The 24,021-nt window shown below is 39.7% G+C and overlaps 1 protein-coding gene and 1 long non-coding RNA gene across 2 annotated transcripts in view; one reads left to right on the top strand and one right to left on the bottom strand.

Annotated features, from left to right (window-relative positions):
• The first annotated feature begins 538 nt into the window (after positions 1-538).
• The window catches only part of zgc:110329 (uncharacterized protein LOC550500 homolog), a 63,270-nt gene continuing 39,787 nt past the window's right edge, over positions 539-24,021 (top strand). The window contains exons 1-2 of the mRNA XM_034171054.1: positions 539-870; positions 15,632-15,817. Of these exons, the coding sequence (XP_034026945.1) occupies positions 784-870; positions 15,632-15,817 (273 nt within the window). The 5' untranslated portion in view covers positions 539-783. The remainder of the gene's footprint in view (positions 871-15,631; positions 15,818-24,021) is intronic.
• The window catches only part of LOC117511093, a 20,786-nt gene continuing 8,228 nt past the window's right edge, over positions 11,464-24,021 (bottom strand). Inside the window, exon 4 of the long non-coding RNA XR_004560881.1 lies at positions 11,464-11,557. This is a non-coding gene — a long non-coding RNA (uncharacterized LOC117511093). The remainder of the gene's footprint in view (positions 11,558-24,021) is intronic.

The following is a 24,021-nucleotide window of genomic DNA, read 5'->3' as shown; positions in this document are numbered from 1 at the left end:
TTCAAATCGTAGTGTGAGCATGCGCAGCAGTTGGGGCGTTCAATAGCACATTTCATATAGCACCAAAATTGCACACTAAAAAAGAACTACTGCACAGTCAATGAAACACTGGCAAAAAAAATTATACGAATAACCCATGTCACGTGACATACAAGTCACCAATAAAATGACGTCCACTCAGATGTTATATAATGGTCATCATATATAGATGTTATATAATGATATTCCTGTTTTTTATTTTATATGTTAAAAGACTGGTCCTCATTTGCATCTATGAGAACTCAAGATATCAGAGCTGAATATGCAGTTTTTTACGGAGATACCGATGCAAATTTTGCAGACCTGCTCCCTTCCAGACTGACTCCATTAATCCAATGCATCTCCTCCTAACTGCAGAGAATATATTTAATCAATTTCATTAAATATGTTTACAAATGAAATATAATACTGTAAACATAAAAAGAATTCAAATGGAAACCACAGTATGCATACACAAATAAATATGCACACTGTCCCTTTAAAGCTGTTGTCAAAACAAAGCGTGGCCTCACCGGCCACACGGAAGTACTTTTATTTCGTTAGCTTTAGCAACGTTGCTCACAATAAGATGTGAGAAATGACCACTGTTCTATTTTTGAAATGTATTCAGCTCATATAAACCACAATTTAATTTTATTCGTCATATATTAGTTTTCCGTAACGTAATTTAAACAGCGTCTGGGAAAGTGTATTGGAACTATCCACTAGCTACTGTGTTAGCTGTCTTTGCTAACGCCAGTAGCCATGCCGCCCTACTCTGAACTGAGGAAAACCAACCACTTCTACTACTTCATCAAATTTACCTTGAATATCTACTCTATGCTGTTCTCGGTGAGTTTTTAACTTACCCACTAGGTAATTCATAGTGTCATTTGACGCGTATTCATTTGCTTTTGGAGTCTGCAACACCCACCCACGCCCTCAGCCCCCACGAGTGATCTCACCAAACTTCATTAAAAAAAGTAATATGACTAAACTTTACGCGTATCGTCCACCGAGGGCACTCACTTTAATTTAGAAACAAATTTCCTACATCTGTACGATCTTTTGTACCATTCGGTTTAATTTAGAAGGGCATTAGGAGAAGCTAATTTTATCACAAATTACATAAAATACAGCAACATGTCCCCAAATTGCTGGTATTGTAGCAGTGATGAAGGGTTATGAATTCAACTATGATTTTAAATTTAGTCGTCGTTTGTTGCTAGTAAGTAAGCCGTATTTATTAGAAGACGGCATCGACTTGCAAAATGTATTACGTTACATTTTAACTATGAAGGATTGTCGCCGAGCAGATGTTTCAAATTCTTCAAGGGGATTTGGTGTGGAATGCTTCACGTACTACATAGTGAGTGTTATAACATCATTTAAACCGGTGTAACAGTTTGTTTTAATACAGCATATAGTAACACTTTATCACACAAACGAATCCAGTTATTCTATTAATGCATTACAACAATAGCCAACGTAGCTGGATATAAACGGCACGGTGTGGTGCAGGGCGTTGGAGCCGCTTAAAGGGACCGCGTAAGGTTTAGCCGACAAATAAACGTTTGTTCTTATATATGTCATATATTTCTAAATATGTAAAGGAAATATAAGTCTAGGTATATAGATAAGCCGATATGCACGTTAACTGCACATTTTGGAATCTCTCTCTCGCTCTTATTTTGTATATATAGTATATCAACAACATAGAGGGTCAACATATTTGTGTGTGTGGGTGTGTGGGTGTGTGTGTGTGTGTGTGTGTGTGTGGGTGGGTGTGTCCCCAGTATTGGATGTGAAGGAAAGGCCATAGAAATTCCCTAATTAAAGTAATCATTGAGCAAGTGCCAGCAAAAGTAGTTTAGATATGTTACTTAATGGTGATTTTTCAGTGAACCAGCTGAATGTGTTTGCCTATAGCTCAGATGTTGTCAGAGTGTCCATCACAGTTTTTTCAGGGAACATTGTTGAAACTATGTAGAGCATGTAGCTGAATGGATAAGGAGCTAGTCTGCCAAAGGTAGACCTAGGTTAGAATCTATGTCTCAGTCCACCCAGTTGTAAATGGGTAGCGGCCTCGGCTGGGGCAGCAACCTGCGTTGGACTGGCGTCCTGTCTGGGGGGAAGTCACAGACTCTCATCTGGTTGGCACTGCGGAATCTGACGATAAGCACCAGCACCAATAGGCCTCAGGGCCTATATAGGACATTTGAAATCTTCAATTTGTTGAAATTTTCTTCAGGTTGGTCTGATGGAAAATATGTTGGTGGTTTGTAGAGATTGAGAAGAGCTACAAAATGCCACCAAAACCAGCTCTATATCTATATTTATATCTTCTGAGATATGAGTATTTAAGTTTGTGAGGATGTGCTAATTCACTTTGTTAGCATGTATCTCAATAATTAAGAGGACATGAGCAAGAATATGAGAGTTCTAGCCATGACTCGTGAATCCCACAAAGGTTTAAAAATTCTAAGAGATGTCAACAGATTCTGACTCAGAATGACTCACTTGGGTCCTGGATGCAATCACCCATGCAGACAACTCATCCATCCCCACCTCCCAAAAACAGACATTTCTCTGCCACAAGTAGGTGATCTGTGGGTACCTCCTTGGATTTTTCCAGTTGTTGGGGTCCTCAACTCTGAAGCACCTGTGTTCTGGATCATGTCCAGAGAAGCACACCACATGGGTAAAATGTCATATCTGACATTTTGTCATATCTGACAAGGAAGAAGTATGCCTCTTCTGAGTAAACATTTATTTGACACAGATTGACTCCATTGGTACCCAAGAATCCTCCAAAGGGACCTGGGTTAGTACCAAAGACATGCAGTTGTCACCTTAGGTCACTGTTTGTATCCAGATCTGTCATACAGTAAACAGGAAGCACCAGGACCCTAAAAACCTGAACCTTTGTTCTCCTGCAAAGGTATTGGTATCACCAAACATCTCTGTGCAGGGACCTCTTAAGTTCATAAGAATTAACCGGGTATCTCTCGATTTCAACGGTTGTAGACCCATAAAAATGAATGTCACTGCTGAAATAGAATAGAATAGTCTTTGTTGTCATTGTACAAGGGGGGGTTACAACAAAATTTGGTGTGCTTGGTAAGTGTACTCATTAAGCCCACCAAAATCTTAAGTTTCGCTATTTTTCCTATATATTGACATAATTTGTAAGTGACATCCTTTTTTAAAGGGCAAGATTTACCTCTCATTTGATTAATTTGTAATTAGTTGATGTACAATTCAAAAGATGTAATTAAGAAATTTTAGGGAAAAAGTCAAAAGTCTGGAATGGGTTTAATTGGTACCATGGTACCATTTAAGCCCATGTGTGTTCCAAATGAGCCCATAAAATCATTTATTGATAAAATAAACTTGTTTAATTAAATAATTAATGCATAAAATGCAATTAATGCAGTATATTTTGTAAATGACAGTGAAAATGTTTTTTTTTTAAATCCATTTTGAACAAGATCATCATCTGAACAAATGACAGATCATCAGAGGGAGTTTTTCCTTACCACTGTTGCCCGTGTAATGACAAATCATCAGAGGGAGTTTATCCTTACCACTGTCACCTGTGTGCTTGCTCTAGGGGTTGGTAAGGTTAGACCTTATTTGTGTGAAGTGCTTTGAGGCAACTTTGTTGTGATTTAGCACTACATAAATGAAATAAATTGAATTAAATTGAAATATGTCCAGGAAGACAGTGAAAGCCTGGATCGTTGTCTTGATCCAGGACAGTGACAAGTCAAGATGCTTTGACTGCTCACTTGACTTCTCGAGTGCTGCTATCAGGGCAGCCATTGATTCTGCAAAGAACGAAGCATGGTCTGAAAATTCAAGGTTACGACTATTCCTTACCAACAAAGGTACCAAAGCTGCCGGGTTTCACACCCCTACCTGACACCAAGTCCATGCAAACACTGAACAGAGGAGGAGCCAAAACACAGTTTGTCAAGGTGTAATAAAAATGTTGTAGTGTGTAGAAAGAAAAGCTTTCAGCGAAAAGAAAATGAAACTCTTGCATCACTGTCATACAGTTGTATATAAAAGCTTGGGCACCCCTGATGATTTCCATGATTTTCCTTTATAAATCATTGGTTGTTTGGATCAGCAATTTCAGTTAAATATATCATATAGCAGACAAACACAGTGATATTTGACAAGTGAAATTAACTTTATAGGATTTACAAAAAGTGTGCAATAAATCTTTAAATAAAATTAGGCAGGTGCATAAATTTGGGCACCCCAACAGAAACAATATATATCAGTATTTAGTAGATCCTGCTTTTGCAGAAATAACAGCCTCTAAATGCTTCCTATGGTTTCCAATGAGAGTCTGGATTCTGGTTAAAGGTGCTTTGGACCATTCCTCTTTACAAAACATCTCAGGTTTGTTGGTTTCCGAGCATGGACAACCTGCTTAATATCACACCACAGATTTCTGATAATATTCAGGTCTGGGGACTGTGATGGCCATTCCTGAATGTTGTACTTGTTCCTCTGCATGAATGCCTTAGTGGATTTTGAGCAGTGTTTAGGGTCATTGTCTTGTTGGAAGATCCAGCTCTGGTGCAACTTCAACTTTGTCACTGATTCATGAACATTGTTCTCAAGAATCTGCTGATATTGACTGGAATCCATGTGACCCTCAACTTTAACACGATTCCCAGTACCTGCACTGGCCACACAGCCCCACAGCATGATGGAACCACCTCCAAATTTTACTGTAGGTAGCAAGCGTTTTTCTTGGAATGCTGTGTTCTTTTTCAGCCACGCATACCGCCCCTTGTTATGTCCAAATAACTCAATTTTACTTTCATCAGTCCACAGCACCTTATTCCAAAATGAAGCTGGCTTGTCCAAATGTGCTTTAGCATACCTCAAGTGACTCTGTTTGTGGTGTGTACGCAGAAAAGGCTTCCTCTGAATTACAGCATCATACAACATCTCCTTGTGCAAAGTGCGCTGTATGGTTGAATGATGCACAGAGACACTATCTGCAGCAAGATCATGTTGTAGTTCTTTGGAGCAGGTCTGTGGGTTGACTATGACTGTTCTCACCATCCTTCGCTTCAGCTTATGAGATTTTTCTTGGCCTGCCACTTCAGACCTTAATTATTACTGTGCCTGTGATTTATTTTCAATTTATTTTCCTTTATAAAGCGCCAAATCACAACAGAGTTGCCTCAAGGCGCTTCACACAGGTAAGTTCTAACCTTACCAACCCGCAGAGCAACAGTGGTAAGGAAAAACTCCCTCTGAGGAAGAAACCTCAAGCAGACCAGACTCAAAGGGGTGACCCTCTGCTTGGGCCATGCTACAAACATAAATTACAGAAACAATTCACAGAACAATTAGGGCTGCCACAAACGACTATTTTGATAGTTGACTAGTCAACGATTATTTTTGCGATTAGTCGACTAGTTGGATCATACGTAATTTCCTAAATTAAGGCCTGCAGCATTTTCCGAGAAATGTCAGGGGATGAAAACATGAACATTTCCAAATCAGTGACTATTTCTTAGACTTAATTTACATCAATCATTCAGAAATACAAACAGTGTGGTACTTTATAGTAAATCTGTGGTACTTTATAGGAAATCTGTGTCAGGTAGGCAGTTCTCAAAAGCTAAATGTCCATGCTGGAAGGAGACAAGTGAGGGAAGCCACCAAGACACAACTCTGGAAGAATGTTTGGCTTCTGTGAGTGGAGAAACTGGGAATAGTGCAACATTTTTATTTTCATCTTCATTTTACATATAGTATTTTCTGATTAGTGGTTGTTTCTGTTGCATTTCTGAAATTACAGAACTGCTATAAAGAAAAGTGTGAACATTTTATTGTGTTTTAAAACTTTGTGGAGCAAATGCAAACACCAAACTCTTATAAAGAAGGAAAAAATACACAAACATGCAGGAAAACTGATATAAACTGAACAGAACAATGCAGGCTGATTTGGCTCCTCATATTTTTTGTAGAAATAGACCAGAATAAAATAAGAGGTAACTCACTTTGAAATTAATAAAACGTATAGCTGCAGCTTATAATAACTTTAAAAAATAACAAAAATCAGCAGCTTATAGTATTTATATTCTGACTCCAGTTCATTTAGTGTGATGAAGTCATTTTTAAAAGTCATTTTTTCTTTCTCCTCACCAGTCACGTTTTGTGCTTGAACACAACATTAAGCTTAAGATTGAATAAATACATACCTTTGGAAAATAACAGCTGTTAAAGTTCAGAGTTCTCACCTGCTTTTTGTGATCTGTGCCTCTGAACATCAGCTTCTCTATATCAGGGTTTTATTTTTAACACGTGTATGCGTAATTTTTTTTCAGTTTATTTATATATTCTCATTTTTTAAGGATGTTTTAAGGATATTTTACCGTTTATTTCATCTCATGATCTCATAAATTCAGTATACAACGCGTACATGGTGTGAACAGGACGGTGCCACCAGAAAAAGAAAGTGAAAGAGAAAGTGGAAAGGCAGCTCCATGGTTTGGTTTTGTGTGTGTGTGTGTGTTTTTTTTTTTTTTTTTTTTTTTTTACATGTTCTCACACACACACCGACAGCTACGTTGGTAAACTGCACAATTTAAACGGCTTTGAACAAAATGGCCGTCTTTCCCAAAATTTGAACATCCAAATGACGAGAGGACGGCTCGCTGCCTAAAACTATGAATTGAGAGAAAAACAAAGACTTAAATAAAATAAACGACTTGTCGACTAATAAATTAGTTGTCGACGGTTCCAATAGTCGACGTAGTCGCGACTAGTCGACTAGTTGTGGCAGCCCTAAGAACAATTCACGGACGAATATACAAGAATTGCTGTTGGTGCACAGGACAGGAGGGTCGTCAACACAAACGCAACTCCCACCTCTGGATGGAGCTGCACCTTAAACAGAGAAAAAACAGAATCAGGCATGAGAAAGACAAAAAATACTGTATAATTTGCCAACATTAATCAACAAGAAAAACAGAAGAAATACTAAGGTGATCGCCGGCCGCCAGCCCTAAGCTTCACTAAAAGACCCAGAATTTAGGTAAAGTTGAGGCCGCGGCCCGCTCCAATTACTAATAACATGAATTAAAAGAGTAAAAGCGTAAAACAAAACTGTACCAGTATGCTAGCCATATGAAAGGGAAAATAAGTGCGTCTTAAGTCTGGACTTGAAAATCTCCACAGCATCTGACTGTTTTATTAACGCAGGGAGATCATTCCACAGAACAGGGGCATGAAAAGAGAAAGCTCTGTGACCCGCAGACTTCTTATTCACCTTTGGGACACAAAGTAGTCCTGCACCCTGAGAACGTAAAGCCCGGGCCGGTACGTAAGGTTTAATTAGTTCAGCTAGGTAGGGAGGTGCCAGTCCATGAATAATTTTATAGGTTAGTAGCAGAACCTTAAAATCTGATCTCACTGGGACAGGAAGCCAGTGAAGAGACGCCAAAATGGGTGTAATGTGGTCAAACTTTCTGCTTCGTGTCAAAAGTCTGGCTGCAGCATTTTGAACCAATTGGAGACCCCTAATGCTAGACTGCGGTAAACCAGAAAATAGAACATTGCAGTAGTCCAATCTAGAAGAGATGAACGCATGGATCAGGGTCTCAGCATCAGCCATAGACAGGATGGGACGAATCTTCGCTATATTTTGTAGGTGGAAGAAAGCAGTCCTAGTAATATTTCTAATGTGGAGGCCAAAGGACAACGAAGGATCAAAAATTACCCCAAGGTTCCTCATTTTGTCAGTGTGATGTATGAAACACAAGCCTAGGCTGAGTGTTAACTGGTCAAATTGATGCCGATGTCTCACTGGACCAAGTATCATCATTTCAGTCTTATCAGAGTTTAAAAGTAGGACGTTTCTAGACATCCACCTTCTCACTGCTGCAAGGCAATCTTCTAAGGATTTTATGTGAACGAGATTACCAGCAGTTATCGGCATATATAACTGAGTATCATCTGCATAGCAGTGAAAGGTAATGCTAAAACGCCGCAATATGTGCCCAAGGGGTGCTATATAAAGGGAGAAAAGCAGGGGGCCTAAGACAGACCCCTGTGGAACCCCAAATTTCATGTCACTAAGGTTAGAGGAAGTGTTACTGTTACAAAACACAGTGAGAACAACTGGTCAAGTATGACGTCAGCCATGCAAGGGCACTCCCAGTAATCCCAAAATGATTTTCCAGCCTATCAAGTAGAATATGATGATCCACTGTATCAAATGCAGCACTGAGATCTAACAGCAACAGAACCATAGTGGTGTCCGAATTCATTGTAAGCAGAAGATCATTCACCACTTTAGTGAGAGCCGTCTCTATGGAATGATATTTTCTAAAAGCAGACTGCAGTGGCTCAAAGAGATTATTCTCAGTAAGATAGTCTACGAGCTGCCGTGACACCACTTTTTCCAGAATTTTAGAGCAAAATGATAGATTTGATATCGGCCGATACACTAGGGTCAAGATTAGGTTTCTTAAGGAATGGTTTAATCACTGCAGATTTGAAACATTTAGGAACAAGTTAAAGAAAGATTAATAATTTCCAGCACAATCGGCCCAAGAGGGGGCCACAGGTCCTTAAACAGTTTTGTTGGTATCGCATCAAATAAACAGGTTGTGCTTTTTGTTGACGCTACGAGTTTCATCAGCATGCCTAGAGAGATACTATCAAATTCTGTAAATCTAGGTAATACCTCAGTAGTGGCGCCCACCTCAGTAGTAGGGTGTAGTGGCTGGGTTAAGGCATGCTGGGATATGTTCAACCTAATGTCATCTATTTTCTTCTCAGAGTAATCCAGGAAATCTTGTGCTGTAAAAGGAGAGCAAGCTACAGGTGGTTGTCCATGAATAAGTGTTGCCACCGTGTCGAACAAGAACTTTTTTTGTTGATCAAATCAGAGTAGTAGGTCCACTTTGTAGCCAATAATGCATGCTTATAGTCTAAGATAGCATCACGCCACGCAAGGTGGAATACTTCTAATTTTGAACGATGCCATTTCCGTTCTAGACCTCTTGCTTTATGCTTGAGGTCATGCAGATAATCATTGAACCAGGGTGACTGTGATTTGGGGGAGCGCGGTTTCAACACAGGTGGTGCAATCATGTAGAGTGACGTTTTGAGCACTGAGTTTAAACTGTCCACAAGTCTGTCTACTGACTGGGTATTTGTCAAAAATGAGGCTAAGACATCAGGCAGTCTAGCTTCTAGTTCAGTCTTAGTTGAGGAGTTGATGCATCGCTGCAGTGATAAATAAGGCCGTTGTTCCACTAAACACGGCAGCAAAACTGTAAACTTAATAAGTGAGTGATCAGAGACCACTGATGTAAGAGGTATGATGTCAATATTCGTGACAGCAATACCACGTGCGAGAACCAGATCCAGGGTATTTCCACTAATGTGTGTCGAATCCCGAATGCATTGCCGAAATCCTGATGCATCCACAATTTCCATAAATGATTTGCAGAGGGGATCAGAAGGCTTATTGATATGAACGTTAAAGTCACCAATGATCAGAATGTTATCTGCACTAGTTGACAAGTTAGAGATGAACGCACCAAATTCATCTAAGAATTCAGAATATGGGCCAGGATGCCTATATACAATGACAAAGTAATACGGCTGATTTTTATTCTTCTGACCTTGACAATGCGTAATATCCTGAGCAGAGCGGAGATTCAGATGCTCAAACGAGTTATATTTGTGACCCCCAACAGCTAATAAGCTAAACCTAGATTTATAAATAAGAGCAACACCCCCGCCTTGCTTCGCATCACGAAGGACGTGAATAAATATATATGCTGGTGGGCAGGCTTCATTTAAGGGGAGGACAGCTGTAGGTTTAAGCCAGGTTTCACATAACCCAATCATATCTAAGTGATGATCAATAATTAAATCATTAATCAACAATGATTTTGAGGACAGTGATCTTATGTTAATGAGACCCAGTCTAAGGACCTCAGTGGGGTTGACAGTTGAACTGTTTGTGTTTAGGGATTGTTCCAGAGTAGCATATATAAGATGCCTAGAAGTAGGTTTAGGTTTGAGACATTCCACGCGCGTTGTAGGTAGCAGACACGAAGTCTTTGCTATTGCTGCAACAACCACTGGGCCATCCACAATTTCAACATCATCCAATATAGTAATGGGTATTAAGTTTGCAAAGCATATCCCTCTATGATTTTTATGGACACGTCTACAGAAGCAGGCCACAGTCTCAACTTGTTGAATTTCCCTCCCTGGCAGGTAAACTGCAATATCACCATAGTGGATTTTCTGCACTAATTTCTCTGCTAAGCTAATGGATTCCACACCCACATTTGTCATAAGCCTTGCAGGGTCTCTAATCACCTGCTCCGTGGCCTGCTGTAGATTCGTAATGTTATCTATGTGGTCTTCCATGTTCCTCACAGTGGAAACAAAGAGCTGAAATCTCTGAGATTAGCTTTTTGTATTCTTCCCCTAAACCATGATGTTGAACAATCTTTGTTTTCAGGTCATTTGAGAATTGTTTAGAGGCTCCCATGTTGCCACTCATTAGAAGAGATGCAAAGAGGAGAAACATTTGGAAATGGCCACCTTAAATACCCTTTCTCATGATTAGATTCACCTGTGTAAGGAGGTCTAGGGTCAGTGACCTTACCAAACCGATTTTGTGTTACAATAATTAGTGCTAAATGTATTCAAATCAATAAAATGACAAGGGTGCCCAAATTTATGCACCTGCCTAATTTTGTTTAAATAATTATTGCACACTTTCTGTAAATACTTGGAACTTCACTTCACTTGTCAAATATCAGTGTGTTCGTCTGGTATATGATATATTTAACTGAAATTTCTGATCCAGACAACCAATGATTTATAAAGGAAAATCATGAAAATTATCAGGGGTGCCCAAACGATTGCATACAACTCTGTGTATTAGCATTATTTACCTATTATCAGAGGATCTTGTAGTCTTAGAAAATGCAATAAATTGTTTGGATTTGCATGGGGTCTTTTTTCTTGTCAGTTAAAAATGACAAACGTGGTATATTCTGGCAGGAATATATTCACAGTGTTGACAGTAATAATACCACTCACAGCACCTGTCTATAACAATTGGATTACAGTAATCCATGTCTTTCATTCAGCACATCCCAGAATAATAATCACTCATTTGGACAATGTTCTAATTCTCATGTTCCAGCCTATTAATAAAACCCCAGCCTTCTTCCACATTATTCCTTTCAGACACTTGTACTCCCTGTAATTTGAAAGATATACCGTAATATCATTGGTCAGGATTTTGCATAGTAGCTGCTCTGCATTATAGGCTTAATTTTCATTGCTACGCTGATGACAGTTGTACAGGCCAATAACTGCTGGTAATCTCATGCATATCAAGACTTTAGAGGACTGCCAAAGCTGGATGTCTAGTGATTTCTTACTTTTAAATTCAGACAAGACTGAAATGATGGTCCTTGGTCCAGCGAAACATTGACATCAGTTTGACAAGCTAACGCTTAACCTCGGCTCATGCATCATACATCACGCTGACGAAGTAAAGAACCTTGGAGTGATTTCTGATCCCATGCTGTCCTTTGACCTATACATCACAAGGACTGCTTTTTTTCCATCTCCTTAACATAGCAAAGATTCATCCTGTCCTCTATGGGTGATGCAGAGACTCTCATCCATGCATTAGTCTCTTCTAGACTGGACTCCTGCCATGTTCTCTTCCCTGGTTTACTGTGGCCCAGCATTAGGGATCTCCAATTTGTTCAAAATGCTGCTGTCAGAACTTTGACAAGAAGCAGAATGTTTGGCCACATTACACCAGTTTTGGCTTTGTTTACTGGCTTCATGTCTTTGCAGGCATTAACATTAAGCTTTTTAGTGTACTTGTCCGTAGGACAAGTAACCCTGGCAGTTTACTTGTCCTTCAGTAAAAGCTGGTTGTCTGGACAAGCGAGCGCCGCAGGCGCGAGCCGTGTGAAGCATGCCAAAAGCACGTGATTCACGCGCCAATGGCGCATGTCACCTAGGGGTGTCCGGGGGCATGCTACTGTGGAAGTACTGAAATTACACTTTTTCATAAATTGCTTCTTTCCTGTGTGGGTGGTAAAATTCAAATTTCAATGGTTTTAGATGCACTGAAAGCAAGAATAACAGACAAAAAATTACACTTATGTTGTAATATCAAAGTTCTTTTTTGTATTTTTCTGCCTATGTTAAGAAAATAAATAACATTGAAAAGTTTAAAAGCACATAATATTTGATGGACATAGCATTTGCTCTCTTCTTTAAAAATGGCACACTGTACCTTTAGTCCAATAAGAGTCCAGGCAGTTTTTCTGTCAGGTTGACAGTTTAGCTTTTTTTTTTTTTTTTTTTTTTTTTTTTTTTTTAAACATTTTTGAGTGGAATTGCATACTTATTAAAAAAAATGTATTTAATTTATTAAAAAAAAAAAAAACAATATAACCCCTAATTGTCTTGTTTGAACAAGAGCTAAATCTGGACTGATTTGATTGTCAAATCTGAATCAAATTTATTGCCAAGTAAGTTCTCACGTCCAAGTAATTTGATCAGGTGTCATTAGTGCATAAACAACAATAATAAAAAGAAAATGAAAAAAAATAATTCTGGAAGAAATAAACGAATAATTTGATCTTTTAATGATAATCATGGATGAAAAACTTTCTGAATCAGTTTTTCACACTTTACTGTTTCACTGAGGCTGTGTGGTGAAGATGATCGTTTATTTAAATTGCTTCGTTGCTTTTTACAAACCTATAAATGAATTTCTGGAGCTATGCAAGCAGAAGGAGCTCTTTTTATCTGAAGACTTTGACTGAGTTTTTTTTTTTTCCACTGTGCTCTCTGAGCTGCAGCCTGCCGGCGGGGGAGGGGAGAGCGGACAGTTCAGCACAAACAGCCTGGCTGGATTTTAGAAAACTACCTGAGAGCAGGGCAGAGTGTGACGGTGCTGTCGTAACACTGATGGTGCTGCGCCGTTGTTCCATTGTCTGGGGAGGACCCTGTGATATCATGTTTTCCGATTGTCTGCTGCGTGGAGAGTGGCAGGAAAAACCGCAGATGCTTTCTTGCGAGACAAGACGTGATGTAAATAAGAAAACAAAAAGGCAGCAGTCTTATTTTGGTTCCGAGCAAAGAAAATAAAGAATTTGAACGTTTTAGACCAAAAAAATGCCACTTGTCCGGTCGGACAACGATTTAGAGCATATTGCTTGTCCGATCACATTTTACACTTGTCCCGGACAATCAGACAAGCGTTAATGTCGATGGTAGTCTCTGTGAGGTCTGATTTTAAAGATCTGTTATTAAGTTGTAAAATTATAAAAATTAAATTATAAAAATTATTAAAATTTATTAAATTTATTTATTAAAATTTAGACTAGTACCTCCCTGCTTAGCTGACCTAATCAAACACTACGTACCGGCCCGGGCTCTATGTTCTCAGGGTCCAGGACTACTTTGTGTCCCTCAGGTGAATAAAATGTCTGCAGGCTACAGAGTCTTCTCTTATCGTTTTGTGGAATGATCTCCCTACGGAGATAAAACAGTCAGATTCTGTAGAGACAGTCAAGTCCAGAGTAAAGGCGCATCTGTTCTCCCTCTTGCATGGCTAGCATACTGGCATAGTACGGAACTGTGCTTCCTCTCCTTTTCATGCATTTTATTTGCAATGGAACAGGTCCCAGTCTCACTTCATTTAATTCCTAGGTCTGTTAGTGAAGCTCAAGACTAGCTATTGGCGATTACCTTAGTGTTCTCTGTGCTTCTGTTGATTTACTGTTGGTGAGCCCATACCTTAGGTACAGTTATTTCCGGCTGACTGATTCTGCTTTTTTTTTTTCTTCTTTCTGTCCAAGGCATTGAGGAGACATCCAGGGCATGGACTGACAGTAACATGCCCTGGCTAAAGCTGACACAGCTGAGCTTTCTGAGCCACTGCAGTCTGGTTTTGGAATGAAGTCTTCCATGAAGACAGCTTTTACTAAAGTGAAACTGATAAGGGAATGGATGGACGCTGGCCCTGCACTCCAGGGCGTCTGACTTATCTGCTGATGCCTTGCCTGTGGCGCTAATGACTGCATGCTCGCCTCAATAATGCACTTTGTTTTTGATGTTATTTTGTTTTTATTATTATTTTTATTATTTCTCTTTTTCAGTCTGGCAAATCTTGTAACTGTTAGAATGGCCTAAGCAGTGGGTCACTCCTCTGAGTCTGGTCTGCTTGAGGTTTCTTCCTCAACATCATCAGAGGGAGTTTTTCCTTACCACTGTCGCCTGTGTGCTTGCTTGGGGAATTGGCAAGATTAAACTTTACTTGTGTGAAGCACCTTGAGGCAGGTTTTTGTGATTGGGCACTATATAAATAAAATAAATTGAATTGAGCTACTTAATGTAATAGGTCATCAATAGAAGCAAGACATAATTGTGTTTGGGTGTGTGTTATGTTATGGACTTTGACAATGCACTCCTTGCATTCCCACTAGACTCCTCAATGTTAAGTCATTCAGGTCTCTTAATCAAAGATGAACATAGCTAGCTTGCCATGAGGTTCTACAGTTGGAGATATAACTTTATATACCCTTGGCTTCTTATAAACATTCATGCTTAATTTTCCTCTGCTGGTGTGCTTGAACTCACAAGTTTGTCTGCCTCCTGAATGCTGGACACCTCGTGTACTTGACGCGTCGCTATGATCCACCAGCTAATAACTGAAGCTAGCAACTGCAGGGACGAACACGATTTCCACAATATGGGCAAATATGAGACAAAATATACAACACTGTGGGAAAGTCAAACTGGAATTAAAGAATGGATAGAATGTTTGCCTGGGGATGGTATAAATTTTCATCCATTGTGCGAATTAGTGATGCTGACTGGAAACACTACTCCCAGAACACTTCAAAGTCTAGAATCTGTCATGAAAGGAAGGCATAAAGTGCTGTCCTAAATGTGGTTTCAATACATCATCAAAACATTCCAGTTGATCTGCGCCCTCTGATATTGAAACATAATAAAACACAAGTGAATGAAGTAAGATCACATTGTTTTTGAATTTCATATTTAAAGGGTACACTCAACACAGAGTCAGAATGCATATTGGTTCTTGACAACCAGGTTTTATTTTATTTTAATTTTTTTCTCAAGGTCCAGCAGAACCTTGGGATCACAACTAAGGAACTGTTGAGGGACTTGGAAGCATTAAATAGAAATGCGACATTATTCAACTTGAAAGAAAGTATTCCGTCAGCACGACCCATAAGACTGATGACCAAGGAAGACAAGATTCATCAAAAATTAACATTAAAAAGACTTGACTTTTTGCTGGTAGTCAATAAATTTTTGGTTTGCTTATTATAAATTGTAGAGCAATAAGTTCCTCCTTGGTCGTCAGTCTTTTAGGTCATAATGATGGAGTGATCTTTTAATATAATATTTCTTTCAGATGTCTATAGAATTATGAGATTTAATGCACAGTTTAGTCTTCATAGTCAGGATTGGCAAGTATGTCTTTTTTATGTCATTGTCCCACTTTTAATGTTACTGTCCTGCTGTCTCTCTGCAGCTGATGGGTCTGTGTGTCCTGTGTGTGGGTGTGTATGCTGAGGTGGAAAGGCAAAAGAATCGAACCCTTGAGGGGCTTTTCTTGGCTCCTGCCGTGGTGCTTATCCTGCTGGGCTTGGTGATGTTCACCGTGTCGGTGGTCGGCATGGTTGGATCGCTCAGGGACAACAAGACTCTACTGCATATGGTAAGGATGACTGAGATGAAACAACGCGTGAATGAAAGCGTCTTAGTTAATTTCTTTGATACTATATCTACAGCATACGGTGCATCCGAAAAGTATTCACAGCACATCACTTTTTCCACATTTTGTTATGTTACAGCCTTATTCCAAAATGGATGAAATTCCTTTTTGTCTCAACACTCTACACACAATACCCCATAATGACAGTGTGAAAAAGTTTTTTGTTTTGTTTTGTTTGTTTTTTGTTTTTTTTTTTGAGATTTTTGCACATTTATTAAAAAAAAACAACAAAAAAAAAAAACGAAGAAATCACATATACATAAGTATTCACAGCCTTTGCCATGAAGGTCAGAATGCATTCTTTTTCCAGTGATCATCGTTGAGATGTTTCTACAGCTTAATTGGAGCCCACCTGGGGTAAATTCAGTTGATTGGACATCATTTGGAAAAGCACACACCTATCTACCAGGGATGAGAATCTTCCGTGGATCCACAGATTTCCGAATTTTTTTGGATTACTGGGCCATTTCTGAGAGCAGCATAAATCTGTTGAGAAAAAATGGGGGGAGGTGCAGCATGGCCAGCCATGCTTGTTAAACCTTTCCTTATATGCACCGCATTGCTGAAACTGCAAGCTAAAACGCGAGATGTCATTCGTTACTTTTTCTTCAACAAAGTAGATTCAGTAGATTAGTAACCAGTAGATTCAGTAGATTCTCACAAATCCAACAAGACCAAGCATTTATGATATGCACACTCTTAAGGCTATGAAATTGGGCTATTAGTAAAAAAAAAGTAGAAAAGGGGGTGTTCACAATAATAGTAGCATCTGCTGTTGACGCTACAGACTCAAAACTATTATGTTCAAATTGCTGTTTTAGCAATCCTGTGAATCACTAAACTAGTATTTAGTTGTATAACCACAGCTTTTCATGATTTCTTCACATCTGCGAGGCATGGAGTCAAGCAACTTGTGGCACCTTTCAGCCGTTATTCCACTCCAAGATTCTTTAACAACATTCCACAATTCATTCACGTTTCTTGGTTTTGCTTCAGAAACAGCTTTTTTGATGTCACCCCACAAGTTCTCAATTGGATTTGGGTCCGGGGATTGGGCAGGCCACTCCAGAACATTAAATTTGTTGGTTTGGAACCAAGATTTTGCTCATTTACTAGTGTGCTTGGGGTCATTGTCTTGTTGAAATACCCATTTCAAGGGCATGTCCTCTTCAGCATAAAGCAACGTGACCTCTTCAAGTATTTTGACATATCCAGACTGATCCATGATACCTGGTATGCGATATATAGGCCCAACACCATAGTAGGAGAAACATGCCCATATCATGATGCTTGCACCACCATGCTTCACTGTCTTCACTGTGAACTGTGGCTTGAATTCAGAGTTTGGGGGTCGTCTCACAAACTGTCTGTGGCCCTTGGACCCAAAAAGAACAATTTTACTCTCATCAGTCCACAAAATATTCCTCCATTTTTCTCTTTAGGCCAGTTGATGTGTTCTTTGGCAAATTGTAACCTCTTCTGCACATGTCTTTTATTTAACAGATGGACTTTGCAGGGGATTCTTGCAAATAAATTTGCTTCACACAGGCATCTTCTAATTGTCACAGCACTTACAGGTAACTCCAGACTGTCTTTGATCATCCTGGAGCTGATCAGTGGGTGAGACTTTGCCATTATGGTTATTCTTCTATCCATTTTGATGGTTGTTTTCCATTTTCTTCCATGCATCTCTGTTTTTTTTTTTTGTTTGTTTGTTTTGTCCATTTTAAAGCATTGGAGATCATTGTAGATGAACAGCCTATTAATTTTTTGCACCTGCGTATAAGTTTTCCCCTCTCCAATCAACTTTTTAATCAAACTACGCTGTTCTTCTGTACAATGTCTTGAACGTCCCATTTTCCTCAGGCTTTCAAAGAGAAAAGCATGTTCAACAGGTGCTGGCTTCATCCTTAAATAGGGGACACCTGATTCACACCTGTTTGTTCCACAAAATTGACGAACTCACTGACTGAATGCCACACTACTATTATTGTGAACACCCCCTTTTCTACTTTTTTTTTTTTTTTACTAATAGCCAAATTTCATAGCCTTAAGAGTGTGAATATCACGAATGCTTGGTCTTGTTGGATTTGTGAGAATCTACTGAATCTACTGGTACCTTGTTTCCCATGTAACAATAAGAAATATACTCAAAACCTGGATTAATCTTTTTAGTCACATAGCACTACTATTATTCTGAACACTACTGTATTTGCCTGTGGGGTTTTGCTGGTGACTGACATGAGTAGTTGGAGTGCAAACTCACATGGTGTGATTTAGGAATTTATTATGGGACAATAATTTGTAAGCATACATTTTACCAGTCATTATTAATAAAGTCACTGATTTATACCACAAATGTTGCTTTGATAGGTCTTAATCTCTTTAAATAATTTACACATACTTGCATAAAGTTCCAGTATATTTCAGAGCTCATTGCAGGTTAAGGAAAGACACTTGAAGAATAGTTTTGGCATGTTCAGTTATATCTGGCCAGTGCTATGGCATTTATAGTAAGTACATATGCTATAGCACGATGCAGGTATCACTGAAAGAAGGTCTACATAGATAGATTCTTTTATTACAGTAAGGTTTACACATACCCCAGCATACAAAAAATCTAAAATGGAAATTCATAAAATTAGGTCTCTCTAGTGGCCCAAAAATGCCTCTAAAATGCTCAGGGGTGCTGCCCCTGGACCCCACTGGGGGCCTGCGGCAGCCCCCCCGGTCCCTGCTGATTTTCAGAGTTTTTTTTTCTTTGCCAATTCTCATCCCTGATCTACATATAAGGTCCCACAGTTGACAGTGCATGTAAGAGCACAAACCAAGCATGAAATCAAAGGAATTTTCTGTATATCTCCGAGACAAGATTGTCTCAAGGCACAAATTTGGGGAAGGGTACAGAAACATTTCTGCCGCTTTGAAGGTCCCAATGAGCACAGTGGCCTCCATCATCTGTAAATGGAAGAAGTTCAGATCCACCAAGACTTTTCCTAGAGCTGGCTGCCTGTCTAAATGGACTGCATTTATATCACGCTTTTCCATCTGTATCAGATGCTCAAAGCGCTTTACACTTATGCCTCACATTCACCCATTCACACAAACACACCAATGTCAGGGTGCTGCCATACAAGGTAGTCACTACACACTGGGCGCAACTTTGGGATTAAGGACCTTGTCCAAGGGCCCTTAATGATTTTCCGGTCAGGCTGGGGTTTGAACCAGGGATCCTCTGGTCTGAAGCTCAAAGCTTATCCACTATACCATCACTTCCCCTCGAAGACCATCACTTCTCCTAAACTGAGTGATCTGGTGAGAAGGGCCTTTCTCAAGGAGGTGAACAGGAACCCGATGGTCACTCTGTCAGAGCTACAGCATTCCTCTGTGGAGAGACAAGAACTTTACAGGAGGACAACCATCTCTGCAGCAATCCACCAATCAGGCCTGTATGGTAGAGTGGCCACATGAAGCCACTCTTTAGTGAAAGGCACATGGCAGCCCACCTGGAGTTTGCCAAAAGGCACTTGAAGGACTCTCAAACCACAAGAAACAAAATTGTCTGGTGTGATGAGACACAGATTGCAGTGTGTCACAGAGGTGTTGTGAGTACAATTTTAAGGGATAAAATTAATTTACTCCATTCTGGAATAAGAATGGACATATTGTGGAAAAAGTGAAGCAGTGTGAATATTTTCCAGATGCACTGTATGTGTATGTGCTAATTTCCATCAGCTGGTACGAGCTCTGGATTGACTTAATTTGACTCATTTTTGGTACCAGGTGCTTCCTTTATGACTGGACTTTATGACTCCTAAAGCTCCAGTCACACCGGGATTTATGACCACCATGCCATAGTTTCAAGACAAAATGTTGCAGGTGTGCACATCACATTACATCAACCAGCAACTGGTTTTAAAGATGTGTGCCATTGATGCCACTCGGGGCCACAGAGGTGCATGTATTGGTGACTGTCACAGTGATTTTGGAGGAAAAACTGTGAGGAGGAAGCGTAGCCCTAAACAGAAGCCCCGTGTACACCGCCAACCCGTTCACATCTCTAACCGTTTTTCCCCACTCGACAACACACCCGCCGAGGATCAAACTCTGGTTATTGGCGACACTGTTTTGCGAAATGTGAAGTTAGCGACACCAGCAACCATAGTCAATTGTCTTCCGGGGGCAGAGCAGGCGACATTGAAGGAAATTTGAAACTGCTGGCTAAGGCTAAGCGTAAATTTGGTAAGATTGTAATTCACGTCGGCAGTAATGACACCCGGTTACGCCAATCGGAGGTCACTAAAATTAACATTAAATCGGTGTGTAACTTTGCAAAAACAATGTCGGACTCTGTAGTTTTCTCTGGGCCCCTCCCCAATCAGACCGGGAGTGACATGTTTAGCCGCATGTTCTCCTTGAATTGCTGGCTGTCTGAGTGGTGTCCAAAAAATGAGGTGGGCTTCATAGATAATTGGCAAAGCTTCTGGGGAAAACCTGGTCTTGTTAGGAGAGACGGCATCCATCCCACTTTGGATGGAGCAGCTCTCATTTCTAGAAATCTGGCCAATTTTCTTAAATCCTCCAAACCGTGACTATCCAGGGTTGGGACCAGGAAGCAGAGTTGTAGTCTTACACACCTCTCTGCAGCTTCTCTCCCCCTGCCATCCCCTCATTACCCCATCCCCGTAGAGACGGTGCCTGCTCCCAGACTACCAATAACCAGCAAAAATCTATTTAAGCATAAAAATTCAAAAAGAAAAAATAATATAGCACCTTCAACTGCACCACAGACTAAAACAGTTAAATGTGGTCTATTAAACATTAGGTCTCTCTCTTCTAAGTCCCTGTTGGTAAATGATATAATAATTGATCAACATATTGATTTATTCTGCCTTACAGAAACCTGGTTACAGCAGGATGAATATGTTAGTTTAAATGAGTCAACACCCCCGAGTCACACTAACTGTCAGAATGCTCGTAGCACGGGCCGGGGCGGAGGATTAGCAGCAATCTTCCATTCCAGCTTATTAATTAATCAAAAACCCAGACAGAGCTTTAATTCATTTGAAAGCTTGACTCTTAGTCTTGTCCATCCAAATTGGAAGTCCCAAAAACCAGTTTTATTTGTTATTATCTATCGTCCACCTGGTCGTTACTGTGAGTTTCTCTGTGAATTTTCAGAACTTTTGTCTGACTTAGTGCTTAGCTCAGATAAGATAATTATAGTGGGCGATTTTAACATCCACACAGATGCTGAGAATGACAGCCTCAACACTGCATTTAATCTATTATTAGACTCTATTGGCTTTGCTCAAAAAGTAAATGAGTCCACCCACCACTTTAATCATATCTTAGATCTTGTTCTGACTTATGGTATGGAAATAGAAGACTTAACAGTATTCCCTGAAAACTCCCTTCTGTCTGATCATTTCTTAATAACATTTACATTTACTCTGATGGACTACCCAGCAGTGGGGAATAAGTTTCATTACACTAGAAGTCTTTCAGAAAGCGCTGTAACTAGGTTTAAGGATATGATTCCTTCTTTATGTTCTCTAATGCCATATACCAACACAGTGCAGAGTAGCTATCTAAACTCTGTAAGTGAGATAGAGTATCTCGTCAGTAGTTTTACATCCTCATTGAAGACAACTTTGGATGCTGTAGCTCCTCTAAAAAAGAGAGCTTTAAATCAGAAGTGCCTGACTCCGTGGTATAACTCACAAACTCGTAGCTTAAAGCAGATAACCCGTAAGTTGGAGAGGAAATGGCGTCTCACTAATTTAGAAGATCTTCACTTAGCCTGGAAAAAGAGTCTGTTGCTCTATAAAAAAGCCCTCCATAAAGCTAGGACATCTTTCTACTCATTACTAATTGAAGAAAATAAGAACATCCCCAGGTTTCTTTTCAGCACTGTAGCCAGGCTGACAAAGAGTCAGAGCTCTATTGAGCTGAGTATTCCATTAACTTTAACTAGTAATGACTTCATGACTTTCTTTGCTAACAAAATTTTAACTATTAGAGAAAAAATTACTCATAACCATCCCAAAGACATATCGTTATCTTTGGCTGCTTTCAGTGATGCCGGTATTTGGTTAGACTCTTTCTCTCCGATTGTTCTGTCTGAGTTATTTTCATTAGTTACTTCATCCAAACCATCAACATGTTTATTAGACCCCATTCCTACCAGGCTGCTCAAGGAAGCCCTACCATTATTTAATGCTTCGATCTTAAATATGATCAATCTATCTTTGTTAGTTGGCTATGTACCACAGGCTTTTAAGGTGGCAGTAATTAAACCATTACTTAAAAAGCCATCACTTGACCCAGCTATCTTAGCTAATTATAGGCCAATCTCCAACCTTCCTTTTCTCTCAAAAATTCTTGAAAGGGTAGTTGTAAAACAGCTAACTGATCATCTGCAGAGGAAACAGAAACAGCATTAGTGAAGGTTACAAATGATCTTCTTATGGCCTCGGACAGTGGACTCATCTCTGTGCTTGTTCTGTTAGACCTCAGTGCTGCTTTTGATACTGTTGACCATAAAATTTTATTACAGAGATTAGAGCATGCCATAGGTATTAAAGGCACTGCGCTGCGGTGGTTTGAATCATATTTGTCTAATAGATTACAATTTGTTCATGTAAATGGGGAATCTTCTTCACAGACTAAAGTTAATTATGGAGTTCCACAAGGTTCTGTGCTAGGACCAATTTTATTCACCTTATACATGCTTCCCTTAGGCAGTATTATTAGACGGTATTGCTTAAATTTTCATTGTTACGCAGATGATACCCAGCTTTATCTATCCATGAAGCCAGAGGACACACACCAATTAGCTAAACTGCAGGATTGTCTTACAGACATAAAGACATGGATGACCTCTAATTTCCTGCTTTTAAACTCAGATAAAACTGAAGTTATTGTACTTGGCCCCACAAATCTTAGAAACATGGTGTCTAACCAGATCCTTACTCTGGATGGCATTACCCTGACCTCTAGTAATACTGTGAGAAATCTTGGAGTCATTTTTGATCAGGATATGTCATTCAAAGCGCATATTAAACAAATATGTAGGACTGCTTTTTTGCATTTACGCAATATCTCTAAAATCAGAAAGGTCTTGTCTCAGAGTGATGCTGAAAAACTAATTCATGCATTTATTTCCTCTAGGCTGGACTATTGTAATTCATTATTATCAGGTTGTCCTAAAAGTTCCCTAAAAAGCCTTCAGTTAATTCAAAATGCTGCAGCTAGAGTACTGACGGGGACTAGAAGGAGAGAGCATATCTCACCCATATTGGCCTCTCTTCATTGGCTTCCTGTTAATTCTAGAATAGAATTTAAAATTCTTCTTCTTACTTATAAGGTTTTGAATAATCAGGTCCCATCTTATCTTAGGGACCTCGTAGTACCATATCACCCCAATAGAGCGCTTCGCTCTCAGACTGCAGGCTTACTTGTAGTTCCTAGGGTTTGTAAGAGTAGAATGGGAGGCAGAGCCTTCAGCTTTCAGGCTCCTCTCCTGTGGAACCAGCTCCCAATTCAGATCAGGGAGACGGACACCCTCTCTACTTTTAAGATTAGGCTTAAAACTTTCCTTTTTGCTAAAGCTTATAGTTAGGGCTGGATCAGGTGACCCTGAACCATCCCTTAGTTATGCTGCTATAGATGTAGACTGCTGGGGGGTTCCCATGATGCACTGTTTCTTTCTCTTTTTGCTCTGTATGCACCACTCTGCATTTAATCATTAGTGATCGATCTCTGCTCCCCTCCACAGCATGTCTTTTTCCTGGTTCTCTCCCTCAGCCCCAACCAGTCCCAGCAGAAGACTGCCCCTCCCTGAGCCTTGTTCTGCTGGAGGTTTCTTCCTGTTAAAAGGGAGTTTTTCCTTCCCACTGTAGCCAAGTGCTTGCTCACAGGGGGTCGTTTTGACCGTTGGGGTTTTACATAATTATTGTATGGCCTTGCCTTACAATATAAAGCGCCTTGGGGCAACTGTTTGTTGTGATTTGGCGCTATATAAAAAAATTGATTGATTGATTGATTGATATATGTGTATACGAGGTCTATTAGAAAAGTATCCGACCTTGTTATTTTTTTCAAAAACCATATGGATTTGAATCACGTGTGATTACATCAGACAT

Source organism: Thalassophryne amazonica, chromosome 5 (genome assembly GCF_902500255.1).
Source record: "Thalassophryne amazonica chromosome 5, fThaAma1.1, whole genome shotgun sequence".
NCBI lineage: Eukaryota > Metazoa > Chordata > Actinopteri > Batrachoidiformes > Batrachoididae > Thalassophryne > Thalassophryne amazonica.
This window is presented reverse-complemented; position numbering and strand designations above follow the sequence as displayed.